Source organism: Pseudorasbora parva, chromosome 5 (assembly GCF_024679245.1).
Source record: "Pseudorasbora parva isolate DD20220531a chromosome 5, ASM2467924v1, whole genome shotgun sequence".
NCBI classification, from domain to species: domain Eukaryota; kingdom Metazoa; phylum Chordata; class Actinopteri; order Cypriniformes; family Gobionidae; genus Pseudorasbora; species Pseudorasbora parva.
This window is the reverse complement of record NC_090176.1, coordinates 29,065,633-29,090,152: the sequence shown is the minus strand read 5'-3', so window position 1 is coordinate 29,090,152 and position 24,520 is coordinate 29,065,633. Positions and strand designations below refer to the sequence as shown.

Here is a 24,520-nt window from a genome sequence, read left to right as displayed (position 1 = left end):
AATGGCAATTATCGCGGCCGGAAAAATGATCAAGCTCATTTTTTGTATTGTGCGATTAATAAGAGTTCTACGAAAATGTCCTAGCTCTTCCAAGCTTTATAATAACAGTGAATGGCAGCCCATAATTTTAAGACCAAAAAAGTGCATCTATCTATTATTAAAGTAGTTCACATAGCTCTGGGGGGTTAATAAAGGCCTTCTAAAGCGAATCGATGGGTTTTTGTAAGAAAAATATCCATATATAACACGTTACAATGTAAAATTGTTTCCGATGGACCGCCTTCCGTATTCAACTTAGCTTAAGCGTTTGAAAAAAATCTATGTCCAACATCATCGCTGCGACAGTTATGCTTTTTTACGATGCGTCCAACATTATCATCGCACCAGTTATGCTTTTTCCGTAAGTTGAATGCGGAAGGAGGTCTGCCGGAAGCTAGATATTTTACTTGATAATGTTAAATATGGATATAAAGAAAAATGTGTTATACACCTACGATGGCTTGAGGGTAATCATGTAAATCATGGGGTAATTTTCATTATTTTTCCTTAAATCATCTCAGGTATTTGTCATTAGTTCCCTTTGTATTTAAATTGCAGTCTTTTCACTGTTCATTTGTCCGTTCACATTAAAGGTTCAGTTGTGTGTATTTGCCTGTGTTATTCAGATTTAGCTACTGAATGTGTTATTAAAGACTTTTAACCTGATCTTCCTCTTCATTGTATGTGTGCTGCACCCCAGTGTGTCATGCACATGTTGATCAAGCATGCTGTTCTTGAAATAGTTAATTGTGTGTTGTAACAGCGGCCGTGGCATGTTAAATCACGGCTGCATTTGTCTCTGCTGACAGAGACCATCTGCCTCTGAGCCACAAGCTCAAGTTCGCTCAACCCGTGGCATCGTGGGAGACAGGGAAAAGTGCAAAGTCACCTCATCATACATTCTTCCTGATAAATGACAAAGGCAGAGGAGCTGCGTAACCCGCTGATACCTCTGAATGAGAAACGGGTCTCTAACACTAAATAAGACTTGTGCCATTGTTTGGTGTCCACAGACTCAGCAGAGTCCAGTCTCACAGGAAGAAGTGTGCCAAGTAACAGGCAGTTTGTCTCGCTTTACCCTTCCTTCCTCACTGTGAAATAGTCTTTTTGATGTACTAGGTAACTTCATGATTTTTGAGGCTGTGGAAGGTTTTCCACTTTTTTGACCCAGTGCTTTGTGACAGATTCATTAATTCTGTTTAATGCAATATGCATTTAAATGTTGTTGTCTTTTAAGTCTTTAGTTTCTATCAGGAATGTTGAATTGAAAATTATTATTTATGATTTATTTTTATTCGTTATACTTCTTTAGTTGTTGATTGTAGATTATAATTTTAAACATATAAAGCGGTATCATATTTAAAACATAGCTTTCTAATATGTATTTAACTATCCTTATTTCAGTCATCTTTGTTATTGATTTTAGGATGATGAAAGGCATTACAGAGTTAATAAATCATATTTTCTGATTTTACACACGCACACAGGTGATACTGGTGTGCAAGCATATCAAATTTACAGGTGAAAGTATTTTGACAGGTTGAGACATATTCTTTGTATTAAAGCCAAAGCTGAGCGTTTCATGTCCAGATGGCCAGGGAGCATCTCTCACATGGTCGAAAACAGATTGTGAGCAACATGTCTGTCTCTGATTCAAACACGTAACTGTCAGGCAATTAGACAAAACTGACAGCAAATAAACCAGTCTGAACTTGTGTGTGAGTGATTACATAGCAGTTTTTTATTTTATCACTTTTTAGCACATGGTGGTCATCTTTTTTATTTTAAAATTGATGTGCATTGTACAGATAAAAATAATTGTGTATATATATATATATATATATATATATATATATATATATATATATATATATATATATATTTATTTAGTCTTAGGATGGTGTTCATGATTATGTAAATAAGTGTGCGGGTGTGTGTGCACATTTTTCTACTTCTACCTGAATGCACACTGACTCATAATGGGATAAATTGAGGTCCCTGTGAGAAAAGAAGCTTATAAATCATACAGAATGAGTTTTTAAAATATAAAAAGGCAGTTTGTGTGATGGGTAGGGTTATTGTTAGGGGCTAGAATAAACCATTAGGCCTACTTCTAGGGGTGGGCGATATCTCGATATTTAAAATATATCGAGATATTTTTTCAACTCGATATGGATTTGGACATATCGTATATATCGATATATTGTTTATATTTTATTCTGATTCCGCCACTTTGCTTGTTTGCCTTCCCTGTGTTGTGCTCGCGCGCCTCCCGCCTCTTGCTTTTGTTCCCCCTCCCCTCGCGTGTTGTCTCATTGAACACGGCTGCTTCCGCAACAAGGTGACGATTAGTTATCATGTTGACAATCGCTCAGTTTAGAGACCATGTTTTCCTTCTAACACAACTGCTTCTAAAATTCATAAAGAAATATTAATGTTCATCATAGTTCAAATTGCAAGTTTCACCCACAGTCAGGTGATTGACACTATTGGTGCGAGACGCGGTCGCATTTATTTTGTGTGTAACTGATCGCATGGTTTTCTGTTAAAATGTCAAAATGATCGCATATAATTTGAAAACATTTAAAAAGTATTGCAATATCATTACTATTATTATTTTGTCAGCTTTCTCACGGGATTATGATGAATAGGTATCGGAGGGAATACGTGACATCCCGGGTGTCCTGAGACACACGGTGCTCTTCTCTATCATATTATCATATAGCCTACCTTCTGACATTCATATTTCGTTCTGTAACTGGAAAAGAAGTGAAATTCAGCTCATGTGTAGCCTACATGATCCTCATGATGAGTTTGAATTTTGTCAAACTCATGACAAACATCACTATTTAAATTTTGATACAAATCTCAGTCATGCCCCCATCTTTCTGCAAAATGCTTACTGTTTACTTTAAGTGTAAAAAATGGAGTGTTTGATTCATCTTTTGAAAGCATGAAATAAATTAAAAGAAGGCAATATTATTTATTTTCTTTTTATTTATAATTATTATTATTTATGTAATCAGGGAGTTTTTGTCAAAAAAAAGTCGCAAAAGCACTTTGTACCTACATGAACTGACTACCTCTTTGCACTTCAATTAAAAAAAAAAGAATTTGTGGTATTTGGCATATTTGCTGTAGTTTTTAGGGGGTTCTTTTTCCTGTAAAGATATCGAGATATAGCAAAATATATCGAGATATATTTTTTGCTCCATATCGCCCAGCCCTAATTACTTCTATAGTGAATCTTCACAAAGATAGTGAACCAGACGTGCGTGTGTGTGCGTGCGTGCGTGTGTGTGTGTGTTTTAACTTTGAAGATGCATATATATGGTTTTATCTTTCCATCAAATCAAAATATATTAATAAAGCACAATAAAAACAATAGTGGTTGACCACTGTGCTGTAAAATGACCCCTATGCAAAAAAATAGACATAAAAATGATTATAAACAATTTAGACTATATAACAATTGAGAAGGAGTATATATCAAAACATGAAAAATGATGGATCCTTATACTCTAGGGACAGTTTTAAGCCTGGGTAAAGGTTAGATTTATATTCATATTGTAAAGAAACAAATCCGAGGGAAACCTAAATACCTCTTTTTGTACCTTTATATCCAGTTAGAGGGCATAATTTACATTATAATATTTGATTTAGTCACAAATATTGTGGCAGTAATACTGCCCTGGATTCTGTTGTTGTTATGCACAAAGGGTGGACAGAAGGGTTATAGTTTGTTTCAACTAAAACACTGAATCTAAATCAGACTGCAGTGAATCTGAGTGTGCTTATGTGCATTTGTAATATCTCCCTCTTGTATCATTTGTGCAGCCCACTTCTTCCCTCAGAAGCCAAATGGGTCACATATTCACCTTTGATCCTCCCACAGTTCAAGTACACAAAATGTTATCTGTACTATATATATATTGGGATAGTATGCCTAGACTCTAGAGACCCATATGAGCAATAATGTACATGGTTTTTCCATCCATTTTCCAAATCGCTTGTCCTAAGGTGACGGTCTTGAACCCATCCCAGAGTCTCTAGCCTTGGCAGGGAAACACCCTGGACAGATGGCCAGTCCATCTCATGTACAGGGTTTAATGTTCTTAAACATCTGTTTTCTGTTTTTGTTTTTTCTGTCTCCAGAATTTTAAAATGTTCTTCAAGACAATTTTTAAGAATGAAGAGACAAATAATCGAAATAAACATAAAACATATGTGAAGATGTCATAAAATATTTATAAAAATATAATATAAAGATTAAAAAGCAAATTCAATTATTTTTAATAAAGAAAGGATCAAATTATCAATCAAATAGAATATTTTATAAGAATATTCTTACAAAATAGATATTATTCTCACATAATACAGTTATTTCAACATTTTAGTTTATTGCACATTATTTTAATATTTCTGTATTGTAATTGTACAAACTACAATTGTATCATGTGCCCCTGGTTTCACAGACAAGGCTTAATCGAGTCCCAGACTAAAATTCATGTTTGAGCAGTTTTAACTGATAGCAGCTTGCACTGATAAGTTAAAATACATCAACACCATTTTTTGACTCTAGATACACACCAGTAAGGAATGTTTATAAAAGGTGTTGAACATAAATTGGACATAAATTAATGTCCTAATTTAACTATGGTCTAATCCTGGCTTAAACTAAGCCTTGTCTGTGAAACCGGGCCGTGGTCTCTCATTTAACATAAAGCCTTAAAAATGGCATGCATAATAATGATGGAATTTTTTTTTTTCTAAATTAGTTTTGCATGCATTAAAACATGTGAAATTTAACCTTTATTGGATTCACTAAAATTATATTAAGACTTTGGAGAAGACATTGATCTAATGATCTGCTTTTTGTGTTTTACAGATGCTGGTTCAGGATCAGGAGATGAAGGTAAGGCAAACAGCTCAAAAATGTAAGAATTGGTGAACATGCTGCTCATTAAATCACTCTGCACTTGTTTACACTTCCCCACAAATGATGCTTATAAACACACACTCACTTCCTCTCAGCCTGTCAGCAGTCATCTGCTCTCCTCCACAAGCCGCCCACTGAAACTGAGATTCAATTACGCCCACTCAAGTATTGTTCAGAGAAACAGAATTATTACACTCTTCCCCCAAAGTGCAATGTCTGACTGACAGTAGGACAGTCTGCGGCTAAAGCTGTATATTAGCGTCGCTTGAAATGTGTCACTCTTCTTTGATTTAATCTCTCACTCTTCCAGTCAACTCTTTTATTCCTCTCTCTTGACCGAACAGACCACATCCGCTAATTCATCCCCTTACATACTGCTGCTTATTGTGGTCTTATTTTGCCAGCCATTTCCTGTTTGCTATATGTGGTCTGTGCTTTTTGCAAATAGCAGCAGCTTGTTTGGTATATGTGTCATTTGGACGGGACTATTTTCCCTGAGGAGTTTAGGTAAATTTATATTTCACAGTACTATGTGTATTTAATCCTCTGGAGTTTTTTAGAGAAATTGAATCCCATCTGGATAGGAATGTCTGTAATTGAACACCGTAACTAAAGCTACATTTCTTGTTGTACTGCTTGTTCATTATAAAATGAATCTGTTTTGCTAAATTTTAGGTCAAATAATAGTTGGTGGGTACAATACTGCCTGTTTACATCAATTGTGTCAGTCGGTTTGGTTTTGAAAGAGAGCTCTTATTTATTTGATCAAAAATACAATATAGCTAGATAATGTTTCTCTTCAAGCTTGTTTACAAGACTCTTGAGTTAGTAGAAAGGAGATACAATATTTTCTAGATAATATACTAATAGTTAATGTTGATCAGTTCCGTAACAATATAAAAGGCAATTATTTGACAATATTTTTCTTTATAATATTGCACCTGTGTTCAGTGCTTGAAGTGAAAAAAATAAAGTACTGGTACTCACCAAAGGGGGCTTTGTTGGGAAGCGTGGTCATGGGGGATTGTTTAGTTAATAATTCAAGAAGGTCCATATTTTAAAGCTCTTTCTTACTTGTACTCATCCTTAAAACTAACATTTAGTTCTTGTAATTGTTTAATTATAGCATTTGTTACAATGAGGGTTTATTAACCAAATAAGACCATTGATGGCTCCTCATTATCCATGCAGGCCAATGTTAACTTTATTTGTTTTATCTACAGTATTTGTTATGAACAATAGCAACACAGTCTATTAGTCTGACAATCCAGACCCACATCAAGATGTTTGGTCAGGGAACTCACCATAGACAGGGCTCAATCCGAGGGGCGGGATAAACGGTTGTCTTTCAAACTCCCTCTGCACACAATAGGATAGCGCTACAACCAACCAGAGCAACGTGAAGCGGAGCTAGTTGATAGATTAAATGTTTGCCGTTTCTTAAGAATGACTTCAGTGCCGTTCTTTTTTCTTTTCTCAAAGAAAAGGTTAACTCCAAGTCTTCCAGAGTCATGGCCAAACTCTGGGGTGCATCTAGATTTCTAAGCTAAGAAAGCTACAACATGCCACAGGTGTAATATACATCTTTAGTGAAAAATATATTCTTAACTGATTATCTATTATAAATTCTATCCACAATATACCACAATAAATACTATAAATTCTAGTAAATGTGGTCATCATGAGTTTAAAAAGCTTGCAGGAATGTTTTCCCCTCTTGTCATCAGTCATTTTAAGTGGTTGTTTTAGATCATGTTCAACTTTCTCCGTAGTGTTTTACGAGCCTGGCTCCGGCCTCCTAAGTACTTTCGCTCAATTATCATTTTTCTTCAGTACTCCGTCTGGGATTGCGGTATATTCTCTGGTTTTCTCAGATCAAATTTTAACCCGTCCAATCAGCGCACAGAGAGAGTGGCTGAGAACAATGACACTGATGTCGTGCGCTACAGTCTTTGGTTTAAGATGACATACGTCACGACCAAACATTAGCGATTGGTTATGGCAGATCCAGAGTGGCTCTAGGAAGATCCACTAGTTTTAAGCTTGAGCAGAGTGAATAACTTCAAGGAAGTTAACGCATGAAATGAACAAAGTCTTGTAGGACCAGGCACAGGGTTTTTTTCTACATTCTCAATATAATTCTTATATATTAATATAACACTTTTGGAGAATGCTGGTGAACACACCTACAATGATTTGCATGCTATTAAGCAATTGGGCTTCAGTCACAGTCATATTGCACAGACAATCAATCCGTTATAAAATTGAGAAGTAGCGGTACACAAAAAGGTAAGCTTAAGAGTAAAATGTAAAAGTGCCACCCCACAACTGAGCACTGCTTGTGTTTAAAGCTACCTAGGTTCCATGACAAAAGGTTGTAAAGTCCTGGTTTAGAAAACTTCTGCCCGAATAGTGCTTATGATGGACTTAATTAATCATGAACTTCTGAATGTGTATCAACTTATCAACTAAGAATGTGTAGATTTTTGTAAGACAAATGCCTTTGTGTTAGTAGATAACAGTAAATATCTCTAAAATAGATTCAATGTAGTGAACGTGGAGAAGACAAGATGATGAGGGGAGAGGAGAAAATATGGATAGAGAGACAAAAGAAGAGTGATAAGAGACTGAAGAATGTGCCCATCGATAAAATGAGTGGAGAAAGGATAGGAGACGGAAAGAGAAATGGAAAGCTGATAAAGAGAAAGATAAGTAAAGAGGAGGAAGAGAAAGATGAGGGCGATAAAGGCCGGGGTAAGGAAAAGGAGAATGATTGCAGTTTATGGATGGAACAGAAAGCGAGTGAGAGAGAAGGGCATTTAGGTAAGCACAGCACCATCGGTGTGATAAACATCAAATGTATTTCAATGGCTGCAGATAAATCATATGGGTTGATGGGCCTGGATGTTGCTGGTCACTTATGGCAAAGGACAGAGAGAACCTTCTCAGGCTGTTTGAGCTCCATGAGTGAGGCTACATGCAGAATAACAACTCTAGACACTCTAGACTAATGCAATATAGAGAAACAGATGATGATTGGGGTTGGTGGCAGGAGATTAGGCTGTTTGCTACAAACATTTCATAGCAGTTGATATTAACTCTGATTCTAATGAAGTTTTGTCACCAAGTTATTCACCAGGTGATTATGGTGCATTTCCACAATAATAATTGCATAACATTAATACACAGAGAGTTTTGAATTGTCATCAATGGATAAAGATGCTGCTTTGAATCATATGTGCTGTTAAAGCATCTAGTAGCAGGGGCTAATGGGCTCATACTTACCAGCCAAACACTGGCCCCTTGTTTAAAACATCAAAGGTGGGATTTCTGAAAAAAGCTATTGAAACTGGACCGGAGGAGCAACATACTTGTATCCAAATAACAGTAGGGGATGTATACACTTATGATGGGGGAGAGATTTTAAGAAAGACTGTTGAAAGACAGGTGGCTGAGAGACATTATAAAAGAGAAAAGACCAGAGGAATATCAATGAAGAAAGAAGGGTTATGATCAGTTGAGCGCTGTAGGACCCGCATTAATATTAGAAAAGTTTTTCAAAGCTGGAGAGACCTGAAAACGGACACAGATGTTGCGTTGATTCTGCTCCATACGTGAGTAACATTGGTTTTGAGTGTTTGCTGCTGCCAACTTACAACAAACTCCTGCTTGTGTGTACTTGCGTATTGTAAGTTCATGTTTTTCTTGACTTCCTTGTCATTCGTTCATCATCTTTGTTTTATTTTCCGCAAAGCTTTATTTTGCTTTGCTTCTGCTATGATAAAGAAACATTCACGCATTGTGCGTTTGTGCGTTTTGGGGGCGGAGCAATAAAGGGAGGGGTTTGTTCGTTGATTTCAAAATATCAACAGGGTTCAATGATTCTCATTTACTGCCCCTTTAAGGCTTCGATTATTAGGCTTTAGTTCATTTAGGACTTTTAAGTATCTTATATAAACATGCCTTAGGAAAAAAACATACTGGTGTGTGTCTTGAGATAAAACAAAGTCACTGGTTGCTTTCAGTTAAGACAGCTCAAATATGCATTTTAGTCTGGGACTAGCTTGAAGCCTGGTCTGTGAAAGTGCCATATATGGTATTTTTGTTGTTGTTGTTTAATTCAATTGCAGCCCTAATGTTTTAAGACTTTGTAAAATAAATCACCTGAGCATTTTCTCATTAGATCTCAATAGGCCTTTATCACACTAAAAAAGCCTTGCAGCCTGTATCAATGGATGTGCCCATAGCAAGGAATGATTTATTGATGTAAAATTCAGCACAGATGCATCTTCTAAAGACACTAAAAGAATATTGTGAAACATTCATAATATTCTGACGCATATGTGCATACTCAGTACTTCAGAGTATCACCTTATTTTATTGCAGAACTCAGAATACAGTACAAACAACATATCACATTATAGAGCATTAGAATTAGACAAATCTTAAAAATATTAATTACAACTAAAGTCTATTTTGGGGAGATTACATTAATATGCCTGTGGTATTACATTAATATGCTTGAGATTACATTAAAAGGCTTGTGGTACCATCACAGAAAGGCATGAAATCCCTCTCCAGAACTTTTTCTTTCATTGTTCCTGGTTGGTGGAACGATCTTCCGTCCTCCATACTTACGACAGAATCACTCGCTTCATTCAAAAGACAGGTAAAAACTCATCTCTTCCATGAGCACTTAATCTTACATTAAAAACAAATCTTGGTATTTGGGGTACTTTTTGTGTTTTTTTGCCTCTTCTTGACGGATCGTTTCCTGTACTCCTGAGTTGTCAGTTGCTTTGGATAAAAGCGTCTGCTAAATGCATAAATGTAAACGTAAATTAAAGATCTGAGGGAAACTTATTATAAACAATAATGTTCACTTTTTTTCCACTTTATGACGCAATTATCAATAATAAGATCAAACTAAAATAATTTAAAGGAAGGATTTCTTGACAATCACATCAATAAAATAAAACATGGCATACATATTAGGGTATCGTGTAAGTCTAAATAAACGTATCAATTTATTTGTTTGTGTTTTTTTAAATTCTTGTTTTTAATTCAAGGAGCAAATAGTCTTGTTCCATCTCTGTAAAACAAGAAACGGCTGATTTTATTGAATGATTAATCGCTGTATCACTTCAGCTGTCAAAACTGCAGCAGTATGGCTCCACCAGCACTTCATTATTTCTAATTACTTCCAAATGAAATCCATTTACTGTGTATCCAGGGCTCTGCTTCAAGAATCCATTAAGTTTTTAATTTTGGTAGATTTTCTATGATCAATACAGACAATACAGACACAGGAAGCAGTCTTTAAGGGAGTTGGTTTGTGTGCTTTGGGCTTTCGTTGTGTATTCATTTAGTCTATGCAGCTGCGGTTGACCGTGTTTGAACTTTCACATAAAATGGTTGTTAAGTCGTGCCTTCAAATGTTCTAAAACACTCCGCAGCTTTTACCGGAGGGAAATTAATGACCTCCCGTTCCTGAGGTGACGACAGTCAGCTGCACAGCCGTCTCCGGGTGAAGACCTTCCTCAGTCACCGTGGTATCACCATGGTAACAAGCTTAGAGGAATGAGAAAGAGAATAATCTAATCTCCCCATTTCAGCTGCTGCGATAAAGACGGGCGCAGTGCCGTCTGGAATGGGAGGTGAAGACTAAGGAAAAGTGTCTGGCTGTGCTCGGAGTTTGTGTGCTTAACATTCAAGCTGAGTGTGAACATGTGCACTGTTTCTTAACTGCAGTCCTTACTGAGTTAGACATAGTGTTTATCAGTATCTGGCATTGTAGCAGTAAAACGCTTTTAAAACATCACAATGGATATAATTTATAGGTCCATCTGATATAGAATTTTTGATATTTGTTTTTTAACAAAATAGCATTAACAAGTGCATTTCATGTTGAAAGTGTGTTTGTGTGAGAGAAGAAAAGTGAGTGAGACAGTGTAAGCACAGGTTTGTGAAAATGTATTTGGAGGTTATGTTTTGCTGTCGTTGGCTTTCAGCATACTGTATATATTTTTGACCAATCAGCTTTCTTAAGTTCAAAATTCCTCTCAAAGGTTGATGCTTACTGCTTATTGTTTTGTGTGCAGTGAGCAGAGGAGTGTTTGGAGAGAGTGTATATACCTGACAAATGATTCTAATAAAAAATAAGTAAATATCGCCAGAATGTCAAAAAGTAAAAAGCTGATGGTGTTTCTGATCTGAAGAGATCCTAAAAAGACAGAACTGCATCCCTAGTCATTTCTGCTAATACTAATGCTGGGCCTGAAACAAACATTTTGCCACACCTGCCAATGGCCAGTGATTTACTAAATCTAAAATTTACCAGCCATAAATATTTTTTATATTAATATTTATACATAAATATTTACCAGCCAAGAAACTGTAAACGGTAAAAAAAAAAAACTTTAAAAAACCTGAAGCTAATTTCTTGATAACTTAGTTTACTACATTTCATTGTGGGCCATTTACCCACGATGTAGTTTACCTCATTTCTTTTTGGACCACATACGTCATTTTTGACTGAAACTGGGTAGAGTATTTATAATTTTCAGCATGCTTTGCACTTAAAAGTTGCAATTTAGAACTTTATGTCCAGTTATAATTTGATTTAGAAAAGTTTCCAGTAAACGTAGAACAGTGCTTTAGTCAATGAGCTATTATTTAGCATGGCATCATGCTGTTTATATTTGGTAGATAGCTATGTAGTAATCTAGTAATATAATTGAGCAATGTGACAAATGAAAGCTGATAATGTTGTGGGCAAACATAAAAGCATGTTGAGGCAGCTGAATTAGGGAACTAAAATGTATGATTCTATTATGTTGAATTTACATGAACAAGTTGTGTTTTCTAACTAGAATTAATCCGAGAATTAAACCGAGAATGAAAAAATAAGTCAACTTAATTGATATGTGTGGAATAATGTAACAGGGTTTGTAGATGGAAAGGAAGGAGGCGGGAACCGGCGACCATTCAAAGACTTTTAATCCAACAAAAATAAACAAAACAAAAGTAACGCGGACAGCCCCTCACGGACGACTGCCCGCACACACACAATAAAACATAAACAAAACATAACATAAATCCAGTCCTGGTCCTCTCTCATCTTCCACTGTCTTTGCTCCTCCTTTTATGCTCCCGTCACTCCGCCGTGAGACGAGACCGGTGTGTCGCGCAGCTGGCGCTCATTATCATCGCCACCGGCCCGCTCTCAAAGTCCCTCACCTCGCTGCTTGCCACAAATGTGCGTGATCAAATCATGTAAATTCATAGCCTGATTTTTTTCCAGTGTTCTTATTCTCCACAGCTGAGAGTAAAGGATTTAGCGATTCCTTAAAGTATGAAAATTGAAAATAAAATTGAAAATGGAAATGACTTCATATTCCACTTTTGTTCTTATCACAAACAAGACAAAGATTCGCCCTTGTTGCCTTTTTGAAAAACCATTTCAGAGACTACGCTATTTCCAGCCCCAACAAGAGGGAAAATGCAATCATTTTATGGCAGCATCTACTCATTCATGATTCGTTCCGAGCTCTGACAAATACCTCCGGAGTTATTAATATAGTCAGGGTCTCTGCAGATGAAATGTAAATCTCAGGCACACGTGGAAGGAGGCAAATCAAATGAGACAAAGGTGTATTGAGGGCTGTGAGAACCTTCTGTCGCTCAAAAATAAATGTCCTGTTTTAATGTGGGTCATCCTTGGGGCAGAAGGGGATTTCTATTAAAATGTATTTTTGGGAAATACAATATAATGATATGGGCAGGGTGGGGAGAGTGGGAAAGTGGCAGAGAGGATGAACAGGAATCACACTAGACACAAAAAGATGAGCTGCCCACAGTAATGGTGGGATTATATGGAGATTAGTGCACTAGACGGGTCAGGAGACATTGTGATTGATGAGCCGTGGCAGGAAGTGACAAAACGGCCTCAAGGTCACAAGAGAAAGTGAAAGAAAAGAGCAGAGTTCATTTTGGCTTATATACATTCACTAGAACCAAACTGAAATGACATACAAAGAGATATTTGATTTTTTTTTTCTGCCAATGGACAGAATGAATTATATCAACGTAGAATATGGAGATTTACAGTCCAAGAGATGAGAAAGAAAATGTAACTCATGGAGAGAACGATAAGACGGAGACAGAAGGCTAAAGAAGCATTTATACAGTAGCTGGGGAAAATAGAGTCGTTTTGCAGCGGCTGCATCTATGAGGAGTTTAATCCCTTTCCAGTCATGGATCTATTGAGGACACTATTCTCTGATAATAGTGAGCTTCATTTCTTGAGTGCCACTAAAAACGAACCGACTGCAATCTGTTCTGGTTAAAATCAGTAACGCATCAACTCTCCGCGGTGCAGGAATACCCATCATAACAGCAGTCTCCAGCTCCCAAATTACTGGTACTAGCTAAGCCTGAACTCCTTGGAGACAAACCTCGGTGTTTGAAATGTAAACATCTAAGGGCTTAGTTGTTTATACAGCTTTCAATTCTTAAAGGCTCATTTATCCTGGGATGCATCTGCAAAATCCGCTGAGGTTGTTGGTTTGTTTGACTGTCTTTGAGTAGAAAATAGAGAAGCAAAGAGGAGCTCCGCTGGGCTTGAGTCTGGAGTTTGTGCTGGAGCTGGAGGTGTTTTGAAATGGAAAAGATTTCACATTTCTCTGTTGACACATGTAACGTGGTAGGGGTTATTTGTAGGCTAGAAGCAAAATGGATGATTACATTTTTGCATCTGTTGTCCAGCTTCTTAAGGTTTTTTGCATCTGTTCGGGATTATTGACTAGTAGTGCCTTCTGTTAAAGATTTTTAGATTATAATATCCAAAAACCATTAAAAAATGTTATATATTTTTTTGGATTGTGTACTTAGATTATCCCAAACGTTTCCAACATGTTTAAATCAAGAGAAATCAACTTTTTCCTTGATTCACTGCAAGCAACGTTTTACCATGCCTCAGAGACAAAACTATTGTCAAGTGGCTAACATAGAATCAGAGCTAAATCTCCATCATACAATATATATTTTAAATAATTGCAGGTTATTTAGTCATCCTGTTTTTATTTAGCCTAGAAAATCTGGACGCACCCTAGTGGCAGCAAATGGAATTTGCTGCCTGGGCGTCTAGCAACTCTCCATTGGCTTACGACCTTGAAAAACCAAACTCTGGTCAGGTCAGTGACAGTCATCACTGAGCTTGAGTTTTATTTATTTATTTATTTATTGAAATTGATGAAAAGAATTGTAATCATTGTAATTAGTATCAAAAATGTTGATATCATAAAACCCTTAAGACAAAAATAACTATCATGATAAAAAGCCTATCATTATTGTTTATTGTGATATAAGGTATTGGTCATATCGCCCAGCCCTATTAAAGTAAGCATATGTTCAAAAAATGTTGTGATAAACGTTCATTGTTTCAGTAATATGTCAAGTTTGGAACTATTAATTAGCCTGACGTGGCTGACTTTTTTTTTTTTTTTTTTTTAAGGTATTGGTGTTATTTTCACTATTAACATTACTATTTTGCAAATGAATGCAGCTTTACTATAACCACAACATAATAAAATGCTTTTTTTTAAAGGGGGGGGGGGTGTTCACACAAGTTATTCTGTGATATTCTGGTTTGAAATTAACACCAACCTGTCAAATGCTGTAAAATGTTTTTGTCACCTTTTTCACCCTTGATGAGTTTGCACCCCTGAACAAGTCTCTCATATACCAGCCACCGAGCAAACACACAAAGTAGCATTATAACAACTTTCAACACACTATTTAGTATGATTGTTTTAACCATGTAAAACAGCACTACGTTACCCCATATGCAACCAAAAGAGCGAAAATGGCCGACTTCAGCATAATCATTATAAAAACTCAGAGGCCGGCCGGTGTTTCGCACAGGTCTATCTCATTAGCGTTTGCTCCCAAAGGCCCATGATTCCATGCTTATTCATAGAAAAATCAAGCAACATCTTTGTTTTGAATAAGGGACCTCTAGCAGTGGAACTTACTGTACATACTGTGCTTTTAACAGAACATTACTTTAATCTGATCAATGGTTACAGGTGCAAATGGGCTCCACTCAAACCAAACATGTAAGAGAAATATGTATGTTCACAAATTATAGTGTAATGCAACACTATAATATAATGCATAGTAGCTTTTAATTAATGGCAAAACAAGGGCTAATTTCAGATTACATTTCACTTTAAAAGAAAATTAAAACCCTATGAAAACATTTGGAGAAGCACATGTACGTGCACAAGTGACACTCTGTGGTTGTTTGTACTAGACCTCTCAAACTTTGACACACAGTAGCCACATTTGTCTTCTACAAATAAAGCTCACTTAGATGTGTACTACCAAATCACAGATCATGCAAGTTAATGTCAAATAAGAGTTCTGTTGTTAAGGCTTACTCCACTACAGGGATGAGTTGTAACACTAGCTGGGGATAGATGTAACACTGAGAGGCATTTTGATGAAATTAGATCCACACTTTTTCATCCACACATCTTGTGCAAGAACTTTACTGAAGAAAAAAGAATAATCAGTTTAAAAAAAATAAAAAGATTTAAAGGTGCACTATGCAACTTTACGTCCACTGGAGGGCGTCTATTCTAAACAAAGGCGTAGTTTGATGATGCCAAGTGTGAGCGCAGTATCTTTGGACATGTGGTCCTCACCTCACAGCCGGTGGAAAATAGGATTTGGGCAGAAATCATGTTCGTGGATGCGGTTATTAACGTTACTGTAGTGTAAAGCAGAGCAGGACCGAGTGTTGTGGAGCTGAACACGGCCGCTGGAGTGATTGTTATATCAAACACACGGCTCGCGAGCACAGGGACTGTTATTATGATGGGACGGGTTGTAGCAAAAATAACTATATCATAATAACTATCATTATCGTTTATTGTGATGATTTTGGTCATATCGCCCAGCCCTGTTAACGTAAGCATCTGTTACATTCAATATTTCAGTAATATGTCAATATTGGAACTATTAGTAACTTTTAACAGTTAAAAAATTATACTTTAACAGTTATTGGTGTTATTTTCACTACTAACATCACTATTTTGCCAACAAATGCAGCTTTACTATTACAACTACAACATAATAATAAGCTTTTTTTGCGTACTTTTTCACACACAAGATATTCTGTGATATTCTGGTTTGAAATTAACACCAACCTGTCAAATGCTGTAAAATGTTTTTGTCACCTTTTTCACCCCTGAGGAATTTGCACTCCTGAACAAGTCTCTCATATACCAGCCACCGAGCAAAACACAGAAATACTCATAAACTATGATGGAAACACAATTAAAGTGTAAATTCCTTGATATGCAACAAAAAACTCATGTGACATGACAGAGGATGTGACTGATCATTGGAATCATCATCATTCTAACATTTTTAATGAAGTGTTACAACTATCCCCAAACAGCCATACCATAGCTAACTGTTTTAATGAGTGGGTTTAAAGTTAGCATGAATACGAAGCATCAAATTAAACTAAACTATTTAAAGCTACTTAAGGTTATATACTGTAAGTCAAATAATTGTATCTACAATACAATGATAGCTATATAATATAAAATACAGTCTAACTTTAAGGAAATCTAAAAATAATAATAATAATAATATATATATATATATATATATATATATGTGTGTGTGTGTGTGTGTGTGTGTGTGTGTGTGTGTGTGTGTGTGTGTGTGTGTGTGTGTGTGTGATCTGGTAATCCCTACGTTATGGGGACAAAATGTCCCCACAAAGATGGCAATATCCGAAATTCTTGTCCTTGTGGGGACATTTTTAGGTCCCCATGAGGAAAACATCCTATAAATCACACAGAATGAGTTTTTTTGAGAAAGTAAAAATGCAAAATGTTTCCTGTGATGGGTAGGTTTAGGAGCAGGGGTAGTGTAAGGGGATAGGATGTACAGTTTGTACAGTAGGAAATCCATTACGCCTATGGAAAGTCCCCATAAAACATGGAAACACGACTGTGTGTGTGTGTGTGTGTGTGTGTGTGTGTGTGTGTGTGTGTGTGTGTGTGTGTGTGTGTGTGTGTGTGTGTGTGTGTGTGTGTGTGTGTGTGTGTGTGTGTGTGTGTGTGTGTGTGTGTGTGTAATATTTTCATATAAGGTATATTTTAAATAGTTTCTGGTTACACAATTTTAAGGGGTCATTGTTAGAGTGTAATTATGTTTTTAAGTGCTGAGTAATATTAATTAACAGCATGTACTTATTATAGGGTAAGGTTTCGGTTGAGTTTTAGTTGCATGTAAGTATGCATAATTTATTTTTATTAAGTTGGTAAGTATACTTACCAAGTATACTTATGTAGCATGTAACAAGGACACTGTAAAATAAAGTGTTACCTAGTTTCTTTTTAAGTACGTTTTAGTAAAGGTATCTTTCTTTATTTACTCAGTCGATTCACTCAGTTCTAAGGAATGATTTCCTCGTCAATGTGAGATTGCAAAGTAGGAAAATCCCTTGTGAAAATGCTTTAGTTTGTTTTCATTTGTTTTTCTTTCTGCATTGGCTGTTGGGTGTTAAAAGGTCCCTGGTGGGCACATGTTGTTAAAGGCCAATATCTAAATTTGGTTTAGGTCTCTGAGCAATGAATTCATATTCCTTTGAGTTGTGAAACGACCTTTTAACTTGATACAGGAAAAACTAGTTGTTGTTCTAGGTGGAAAACCTCAAGTCGTATTTGCCAAATCATCCATCGTCAAATGAGTTCATAGGATCCGCTTCAGGGAAAATAACTGCTCTTTTATAAATAGACAATCAGAACAAAGTGAATGAAACATAGCATTTTTTATGGAAGAGATCATATTAAACTTTGTCATATTTTATGGAATTCTCTCGGCAATAGCCTTTAGCAGCTAGCTTTTGTGTACCAGCAGCTTGCCTTGAACTACTGATTTGGATCTTTTCTAAAGATCAGCGGGTAAAACTGGAGTGAAAGATTGGCACTGTGGTGCCAGAGGGATTAGTGGGGCTTGATGGCAAAGACTGGCACCAACAGAGCTGGAACATCTCAGCTGCTCTCTGTGCCACCCCGCTGTGTCTGGGAGTTCAGATTGAAAGACGTGGTCTTTTTGCTTGGACAAACATGATTCACTGCAGTGGGGGTGTGCTGGGAGAATATATGGGGTGGGGTAAAGAGGTCATAGTATAAGGAATCAAATGCTTTTTGATCTTTAGAGATACAAAGAGTTTGATATACTGTACTTAATCCATTTATTGAAATTAAACTGATAAACTATGAACTTCTGCAACCTTTGTGACATCAACAACAGTTAAATGGCAAAAATGCCAAACTGGTGTCGAAAAAGGTTCAAATGACAAAAATCATCATGAAAAACTATTTAAATATATTTTATATACATTTATGTAAAATGGTTTATTTCAGGAATAACAATCTTTATACGTGAACATGAACAATGCAAGTTGAAATAAAATGCATGTTTGTTCAAATTTCAAATGTATCATTTACTTTTTACCCTCATCCTTCCTGTATCTTGAGAACAGAATTTAGGAAGGCACTGTATATTGATAGCATATTAATTGCATTCACTTCTGCTCTGATAGCTACAAGAGTGCATGTTAGAAATCAGGAAGGGTGAGAGAACATTGTGCTTATACAATTTTCATCTTCAAACCAAACATGGGTCTTCAACTGACAAAATTGTAATCCCGCTTGGGTCTTTTGCGGCTGTTCGAACACTTTCGACCACATAATGCATTTATGATTACCTCTGGAAGTGGTCGAAAGTGGACAAGCTGAAAATGATTTAGACCCTGTTTACACATCATCTGATCTACCAAAACGTATCTTCATACCAGGCGTAAAGAGGCCCTGAGATTTCAGACTTCATGTTTAATCCTTTAAAAGTGAATCTTTGAAAATGCTTTTAAAGGCATTATTAATAAATAAAGGTTCCTTGGGGTTCACAGCAATGCCATAGAAAAATCATTTTGGGTTTTAATAATCCAAAGAACCTTTATCCACATTATGTTTAAGAGTGTGTAATTCTTAACAAATCTCTGCCTAAATTCACTGGCTTTTGATTGATTTTCGTTTTTAGCTGCGTTTTTTTTTCATTTATCGTTTTTATTAATAGTATAGAATTTAATTTAAAAAGACAGTTAAAAGACTTTAACTGACATTTCATGAAAATTAAGACCACAAGGAAAAGGAAACATCAGTATTATGTAGGCTTTGTTACATATCTTCATTCAAAGCTTCAAAATTCAAAACAGCTATGGTAAGAAAGCTTTATAAGATGGCATCTTGGTCTAATATGAGAGTGCGGTTTAGGGAAGGTCATTCAGTGGGTAAAGCAGTTGATATGGCCACTAATACAAATAATTTCAGTCTCGATCCTGGTCAGATCCCTTCATCAAGGCCGGCTTCTTAGCTTGCAGAAAGTGACACTTTATTGACTGTCCATCGACCGCTTAGCTGCTGGAGATGGGTTTTTTTCTGTCCCTTTGTGTTTTTTTTTCTTTCCGTCTGTCTCTTTACCTCTCATTCGTTATCTGTTTTCAAACGTTCTCCGTCATTGTCATGTTAACTTTTTGTTTTTCTTTTTCTTTCTTTCTTTCTTTCTTTCTTTCTTTCTTTCTTTCTTTCTTTCTTTCTTTCTTTCGTTCTCTGTGCTCAAACGCCATTTGATGTTTTTTTCTCCATCCTGTTTTTCCTCTCATTTCTCGACATCCTCTACTCTTCATCTCAGTTCCTTCTCCTGCACTCTTCTTCCATTATATTACTCAGAGAGGTCCCATCACGAGTGTTATTATGGGTGCCATCAGGGGCAGATCATAGTCAGAGCTGGAGATCAGCACACATGCTGGTTTGTGTGTGAATATAAGTGGCTCTGAACCTTGTAGCACTTCTCATGGGAGAATAATGGAGAGCTCTAGAAACAGTACAGCTGCATCAAATGCAAGTGAAATGGTGCTTATGTGGGGGCTGAGTGGTATGGAAACATCTGTGTGTTTAGTTTACACGGATGACCTTTGTGCGGTGTATGACCCAGAGTGAAACCGATTCGTAGATATTCTGCTGGGTCTTATAGGCGCTCAATGGAAGACTTTCAGCAAACAGCACTTAATCTGGTCAAAGCTGGAAAAAAAATGAAGTTTTAAGCCATAATTCCTCTCCTAATTCTTCTCTAATCCTTAGAAGAAGGGCAGCCCGTTTCAGGCCCCCTTTCCTGAATTTTGCATGTTGGCTCATATAGCTCTTGCCAATTCAAACCCTCATCTGGCTTTCAAAACGCTCTCCAAAAGCTGTCAGCCAGTGGAAGAAAAGAGCCTCGGGAGCACTCCACAAAATTAGACACCTTCGCTCTGCGCCACCGTCGTCAGCGGATTGCTGTAATTACATGCACAAATGGGTCATTGGCAAGGTCTTCTATGCTGTCAGGTGTGGATAGAAGAGGCAACGTGCCAGAGGGGGTTTTACGACATGCTTTTCCCATTTGGATGAGGATATTCACAGAGCCTTATTTGTGTGAAGTAGGTTATAATGGACCGAACATGGCGGAGACTCAGTCGATGACTATGTGATTGGAGCATTGAGATCCTTGTACTGTATTTGTCAGACAAGTTTACAGGTCAAATGTAGAAATATATATCCTTACAAAATGTCATATATTACATTTTCGGGGATTTTTGTATGTGTTAGAACAGGGGTTCTCAAACTTTTAATAATTGTATTACTACTAGGGATGCTCATATTGACCGATTAACCGTTAACCAATAGTAAGAATTTTGACCGATTGACACTATCAGTTAAATGGTTTAAAGATTTTTTTATACACACGCATTTGTTTGTTTGCTGTATGGTTAAAAAAAAAACTGTATTTGCTAACTCATGACGCAACCACATGTGCCGACAGACATATTTTGCTAAATTAAGCAATGGGAAAGAAGAAGCCTACTGTGTGGGACTATTTCAACAGAAAGGGTAACAAAGTTACATGCAAAATAAGCTACACGGTACACTGTAAAAACTGTTACTTAAATAAAACTCAAAAAAATTAAGGCAACATTTTCCAACTACTTTTTGTAAGTTTAGTGAACTTCTTGGTTTTTTGAGTTGGTAAAAATCAGTATTATCTATTTTACTGTATGCTAAAAAATTAAGTAGAGTCTACAAGATAAAGTAAAACATTTGAGTTTAACCATTGTGTTAATGAGCAGCATATCGACCAAATCATACTTAGTTAAAATAAGTAAAATTTAAAATAAAAATTGTTTTTATTTTAACTAATTAATTTACCAAATCATACTTAGTTAAAATAAGTAAAATTTTAAATAAAAATTGATTTTATTTTAACTAATTAATTTACCAAATCATACTTAGTTAAAATAAGTAAAATTTAAAATAATTTTTTTTTTTTTTTAATTAATTAATTTACTCATTAATTTAGACAAATTATTTCTTAATCCACTTTAAATAATTAGTTACCATTGCCATAACTTTAATAAATAAGGAAAGCGATGTATTCGTTTCCAACGTTTATTGCTCTATAACAGCTGTCATAAACAATTGGGTACATTTTCTGTAATCAATTTTATTGTAACAATAATGGTAATGTAAACATTTGTAACATAAAAAATTACAGAAACTTCTGACCTCATCTTTAAGTGCAGCATTGAACACCTTCAAAGTTCAATCTGTGTACTCTTAACACTGACATTAAAATACAGTGACTCTTCACCTGAGCGATACATAAAATGTACAGTACATTACCTTTTCATATTTATTAAAACATAATAAATTAATACAAGAACACATTTTAAGTACAATCTGTGCCATATTCTACTAGCCAATTAACAATTAAACATTCAGAACAATCTTCTGAAAAACACAAGATTGCCATTTATGAGTGTGAGGCTGGCATTTGACCAACTAAATCAGAAGTTTGTTTTTTAATGTCATGAATCAAGAGGAAGGTTTTGGGCGCAGTGTGTCAAGTCCCACAAAAAGTCTTTGGAACATCTCAGATGTTTTGCAGAGTTGTGGTGGATACTGCAGGTTCAGAGCATATGTCATACCCAGAAGCAGGCAACATGCCCTAGGATTCCCTCAACGATGATGCCCACTGCATCTGGTTCACGACAGACATATATCTGCATATTGCGCAAGTCCTTGTGCACACTGCTCTCTGTTTTTCCCTGTATGAGACATAAACAGAACAATAAATGGCAACAGAGAACAATCTTCAAAAGCCTTCAATAAAATCACACATTAAAAGTTCACAAAAGGTTTTAAGTTTGGACGAGCCAGCTCCTGCACAGTAAGCCTGGCCTGTTGAACTGGCTTCATAGTACAACTTTCAGTACAGTCTCACTTGACACAACAAACCTGCGAGACTAAATCACATACACAAGTCACCTCCAAGGCCTAAATCCTTAAAGGGGAGAGGGGTTCAGCTGGTAACACATAGGTGTGGTTAAGTAAAAGTATCTGAAAATGCCACTCTTACAGTTATATCAGCAGATAAATAATGACTCCTGCATTCATGTAAACAAGGATTTTACTTCTGTGAAGCTGCAGTTGAAAAATATGACAGTATATTTTAAATCAAGTTTACTAGCCACTGGAAGACCAAAAGATTAATTTTGATAACTGGTTCCTGTGCAGACATTTGGTTGTTTGTAGGTGTGTTTTTGAACTTTTGACTGAGCCATCAGACAAGCCATTTCCACCCAATTATAGTATTTGTTCTTAGACAAGCTAACCAATCCTCAACTCCAGCTCCGTATTAAACTCAGACAGACATAAGATTGATATCTGAGGAATAAATGCTTCCCCCCAAAAAAAATTAAAACTATGCTTTTTAAACAATACTTACATAGTAGTCAGAGATGAGCTCTTGCCCACTCTCTCCCATGTTTTCACATCTCAGAATCTCTCATTCACCACAGAGGTACTTGGATCCTATAGTTGGCAAATGAATAATGAAAAACTGAATCTTGCAGGCAATATAACTACAATGCAATTATCAGTGTGGGTATTTAACAGAGATTACCGGCATATTTCTTTCTTTTATATTTAAAATTAATTAGCAGCTGTAAACAAAAATGTTTTTTGCAATATTCATCTATAGGCAAGACAAGAGAATAAAGTACTTATTGTATGAATATGCCCCTGCAACATTGTTACCACTTTCGCCTCACCTGTATCAGTTCCATTAACAAGTTATTGATGCGTTGACCAACCGCTCCACCCTTCGCACTAAACAGGTCGAGAAGTTTTGGAGTACTTGTCCAGCTGGGACATAAACACTGATTCTAGTGGAACTGCAGCACACCTTCGGAATTCTTCATTTACCTGTAATACATCAATTGTTTAACTGTTATTTGGAACACAAGAATTGACAACCTTTCATTTTAATGCAATCCAAAAATCAGAAAGGGATTATACTTTTTTTTCCGTTCCTTTTTTCCTGACACTCAATAACTGACTTTTGGTTACCTTAATTCCTTTAAATGACAGATAACAATAAACCTCTGAAACATTTATCTCTATTCAACCTACTAAAAAGCTTACCTACTCCATGAACTTTTTCTCCCAATAGATTTGATGGTCTTCTAAAGAAGCAACACAGATGAAACAAAAGTTTATTTAGGAAAATATCAGGATCATTGATGTTAATGCAACGTAAAATAAATATATAATCTTTTTACTAGATCAAATGGTTTCAAAATATTTCAGACAAATATATCAACAGATTAAGTTAAAGCATTTAAAAAATGATTAAACAATGTTGAAGCGGACTAACGTTAGGTCCATAAACAGCTGCTTTGCAACACAACAACACATTTACGAATTTTCATGATACCACGTTGCAGAGAGACACCAGGAATATATTATGTCATGTCCTCATATTTTTCAGCCATGCGGGGATAACAGTAACTACAAACCTAACAGTTAACGTAACTTTTATTGTTAATTTCACGACCTTCGGTAGGCCTCATGCTGCGCCAGCAAAACTGACAAACTTAATGCTGTCTGAAACAGGCGACGCTTTTACATTTTAGTTAAAAAATGCGTGCTCATTCGGCTAAAACCTAACTTGCAATGTAAATAGCTATACTTACATCGGTTGCACGTTGTAAGATCCTCAAAAACTCCACAGAAACCCGAAACTGGTCCGGTACAGCCAGGTGACAACGCGCAACGATCTCGTTCGTTGTTCTGCTGCAGCATGTGGGCGTGTCGTGACGTTTTACTTCAGATATAAACACTTAAATAGAGTTTTGTAGAAACAATTTATTGTGAAGGTCAGGGAAATCATTTTTTTGATAGGTAATAATAAGTTGCAAAAACATTCACACTTTTTACTTATGTAAAACTTAAATTAATTCAAAAATAAAAGAAAATCAATTTATTGGAATAAATATACTTTTTAAAATAAATTCCTACAGACAACACCCTGAATTACTTTTTACAGTGTATTACAATCCAGCAATAGGCTAGTACACGC

General features: G+C 36.1%; 1 protein-coding gene and 1 long non-coding RNA gene across 5 annotated transcripts in view; one reads left to right on the top strand and one right to left on the bottom strand.

Annotated features, from left to right (window-relative positions):
• The window catches only part of tmeff2a (transmembrane protein with EGF-like and two follistatin-like domains 2a), a 102,858-nt gene that overhangs the window by 55,276 nt on the left and 23,062 nt on the right, over nt 1-24,520 (top strand). For all 4 annotated transcript variants that reach the window (XM_067443817.1, XM_067443819.1, XM_067443816.1 and 1 more), the window contains exon 4: nt 4,928-4,954. In XM_067443817.1, coding sequence (XP_067299918.1) covers nt 4,928-4,954 — 27 coding nt within the window. The remainder of the gene's footprint in view (nt 1-4,927; nt 4,955-24,520) is intronic.
• LOC137075367 (uncharacterized) lies at nt 21,530-24,466 on the bottom strand. Its single transcript, XR_010905027.1, has 5 exons — nt 24,135-24,466; nt 23,584-23,624; nt 23,211-23,364; nt 22,886-22,971; nt 21,530-22,205 (listed from the first exon to the last, which is right to left on the bottom strand). It is a non-coding gene; the product is annotated as an uncharacterized lncRNA (long non-coding RNA).